We start from the raw sequence: 3,307 nt of genomic DNA, 5'->3' as shown, positions 1-3,307 counted from the left end.
CAGGGCTACTTGGGACAATCTTTATTTTGCGTCTGGCACCTTATGAATAGCATATGGAATTTTTTTGACAATGCCATTTGATAGCCCTTGCAAAGAGCTATAAAATGAGCCTAAATTTGTTTATGAAATGTTTCATCGCAAGAAGTTATTAACAGTTATTAACAAAAAAATGATCAAATCTGTCCCGAGTAGCCCCAGTTGACGGTATTCATGACCGAGATAAGGAATTCATGGCACAAAAAAAATTGAATCACGGCTCAAATAAATGGAATCGGCTGGCAAATCCATAAAACCGTGGCTCAAAAAATTCAGTTGCGGCTCAGCAAGTAGATACGGTATATTCCATGCCTGTGTACCATCAAACTGGGTATTAAGAGACAGTTTTGAGCCTTTTTCATTGAGTTCATTTCATGGTTTTCATGCCAAACATTGCCCATCAGTCATATCAAACATAAATTTCAATATATTGAGAAGCATTGTCATGCTGCTCACCTTGATTATACCTTGGTGTCTTTGGCACACCTTGGCGTCTTTGGGGCAATGAAGTTGGCGTCTTCAACCTATGTTGTGCCATACTTTACTGTCTGGATTATATACAATATGATGGTGCTCAAAATTGGAATACCTACTGCGCAGAAGTGTCCCATAGATGTGAGTGAAAAGGATTGTTTCACTGGTGATTATGAAAATTGATTGTTATTATATTTTACTGAAAAAATTGAGAGGATGTTATAAATGTGTGAAATTGGCCAGATTTATGGGCTTTTTTGTCCAATTCATACTTGGCTTCTACCTAATTTTTCAATTAGGCATCCTATGGCATTTTCCCCATTTATTCAGTTAAAAACTTGAAAAATTGCCTATTTATAACAGAAATTTTAAAAATTGCGCTTGAAACAATTGTTTTTACCTGCAATTCTAGGAAACTTCTGCCTCCTATCTGAAACTTTTTTTTTCACCTCTTAGTTCAGAACATGAAATTCAGTTAAATTATTGCAGCAATTGTAGAAAACAATGAAAATTAAGAAGTCATCAGTCACCTTACTGATTTAGAGTGTCAATAATATTTTGTTATAAAATTCACTCAATCATTTGAATGTCCACAATCAAAACATTTCATGTGATGTAGGGTAATTCTGACAAATATTTCAATTTTCAACTACAAATTATGATTTTTGAATGATGAAATCTAGACAAAATATTATCCTGTGAAATGTTGCCTTTCAGAAAAGATATTGACAGCTCTTAAGGTTTCTCATTGGCTACATGAACCACTTAATCTCAACTGCGAAGTAGGAAGGTATCTCTGTCATATAGATTGGGGTTTTATTAGCATTTTCAGGTTATTGATCAGGTATTGGCTTTCAGCCACTGCTCCTAAGTGATGAGCTTGTACAGGGTAGAGAATTCACTGTCCTTGGCCCATATTGTTCTTCAATCTTTGGTTTGGTAATTGGAAGTTCTTGATCATTTCATTATTTCACTTTCATGGTTTTGGAATTGGTATTTCATGCACAGTAAATTCCAAATTAAATGTAATTTTTCTTTGGAGTTTGGTGTTAATGACTGCCATTTATTGCAGATATATGCCGGGTCTGCCGCTCTGAAGCAACGGCTGACAGGCCTCTCTTCCATCCATGCATTTGCACAGGATCAATAAAGTTTATTCACCAAGACTGTTTAGTACAATGGCTTCGGTACTCTCGAAAAGAGTATTGCGAGCTATGCAAACACAGATTCAGCTTTACTCCAAGTAAGTGGTGCTTTAATATTAATTTCTTGGAATTTATTAGTATATAGTAATCTTGTGAATGTATATAAGGCATCTTTATTAACAGAAATCATTTTATATATACTGGCATTGTATTAGCCACACATTGGAGCAATTTTTTATTCCATGAAATGTCATAAAATATGTACATCAAAATATATACCTAGCTTTACTGATGAATTATTTCATGTGATGTGTCACCCAATATTTACCTGAATATTCTCAGCACAGAGGTTTATATTTTTTTCCTTTTTTTTTCAGTTTATTCCCCCGACATGCCCAATCGATTGCCAATAGCAGATATTTTATCTGGCTTAGCCAGAAGTATGGGAACAGCAATAAGGTAAATATGCCAACAAATTACAATATGGTTATGAAGGCTAGTAATCAAAATTATATAATCTATTTGTTAGCAGCTGTAATAATGCATTTAGTAAGTTACATCATTGGGCATTTTTAAATTGTGTGATTAATTTGATATACTATGTATGTAATATACATTGTACTATATAATTGAAAAATTTTTTTCACTATTTGGACTGATATTTTGCATGATACTAACTGATCTTATGTTTGTTAATATTTTCCTAAGAGTTCTTCTATTTAGTGTTCTTTTTATTATCTATAAGATATGAAATTGAAATAAATTTGCAGATACTGGCTCCACTACACCCTTGTAGCAGTCGCATGGCTTGGAGTTGTACCTCTGACAGCTTGCAGAATTTACCGGTGCCTCTTCACAGTGTCAGTTGCATCACTGTTTGAACAAGTCACTGACTTACTTTCTACGTAAGTTGCAACATGAAAGGTATCCCTGTAGAGGCATGCAAAATAAATACATTCCATGACATGAATTGGTTATGCTGCAATAATGTTTCAGAAGTAATAAATCATCTATAATCTGATCTAATTTCAATTTTATGCTATTTAGTGTGTTCATTTTTGTTCTCATATGATATCAAAATTGATGATCTTCTTTGAATTTGGTTGAGTAAGAAAATGGAAACTTCTATCAACAATATTTGCTTAACTATGTTCTTCTTTGCCATATTCCCTAATTTTGATGCCATGAAATGTACTCCCACATCAGCCTTGATGAATATATTTATTTTATTATCTACAGGGATAATTTGTTATCAGACATTTTTCATGGATGTCTGGTCGTCACATGTACACTCTCCGCCTTCATCAGCCTTGTGTGGCTAAGAGAACAAATTTTACATGGCGGTGGACCTGACTGGTTAGATATTAGGGATCATGTAAGTTACTCTGAAATTCTTTGCACATTAGTTTAGTTATCTGGAGACTAAATTGGTACCTATATAATTGATTTTATGTTTTGCATGTTTCAATTTAAGTTTAACTTATCTAGTAAAAAAATGGCATCATTTAAAAAAAAAGTGGTCTAAGTTACCCCAGTTTACGGTATGTAATATACATTGTATATAATTGAAAATTTTTTCACTATTTGGACTGATATTTTGCATGATACTAACTGATCTTATGTTTGTTAATATTTTTCTATGAGTTCTTCTA

At 33.2% G+C, this 3,307-nt stretch overlaps 1 protein-coding gene across 1 annotated transcript in view; it reads left to right on the top strand.

Moving 5' to 3' along the window:
* Nucleotides 1-3,030, top strand: part of LOC108681076 (E3 ubiquitin-protein ligase MARCHF6) — a gene marked incomplete at its 3' end in the record, with an annotated part of 13,717 nt that extends 10,687 nt beyond the window's left edge. The window contains exons 2-5 of the mRNA XM_018170056.2: nt 1,583-1,753; nt 2,033-2,114; nt 2,426-2,560; nt 2,895-3,030. Coding sequence (XP_018025545.1) covers nt 1,583-1,753; nt 2,033-2,114; nt 2,426-2,560; nt 2,895-3,030 — 524 coding nt within the window. The remainder of the gene's footprint in view (nt 1-1,582; nt 1,754-2,032; nt 2,115-2,425; nt 2,561-2,894) is intronic.
* Between the last annotated feature and the right edge of the window lie 277 nt (nt 3,031-3,307).

This window comes from Hyalella azteca, unplaced genomic scaffold (assembly GCF_000764305.2).
Source record: "Hyalella azteca isolate HAZT.00-mixed unplaced genomic scaffold, Hazt_2.0.2 contig6950, whole genome shotgun sequence".
In the NCBI taxonomy this organism is placed as follows: domain Eukaryota; kingdom Metazoa; phylum Arthropoda; class Malacostraca; order Amphipoda; family Hyalellidae; genus Hyalella; species Hyalella azteca.
Note: the sequence above shows the minus strand (reverse complement) of the source record. Positions and strands in the feature narration are given on the sequence as shown.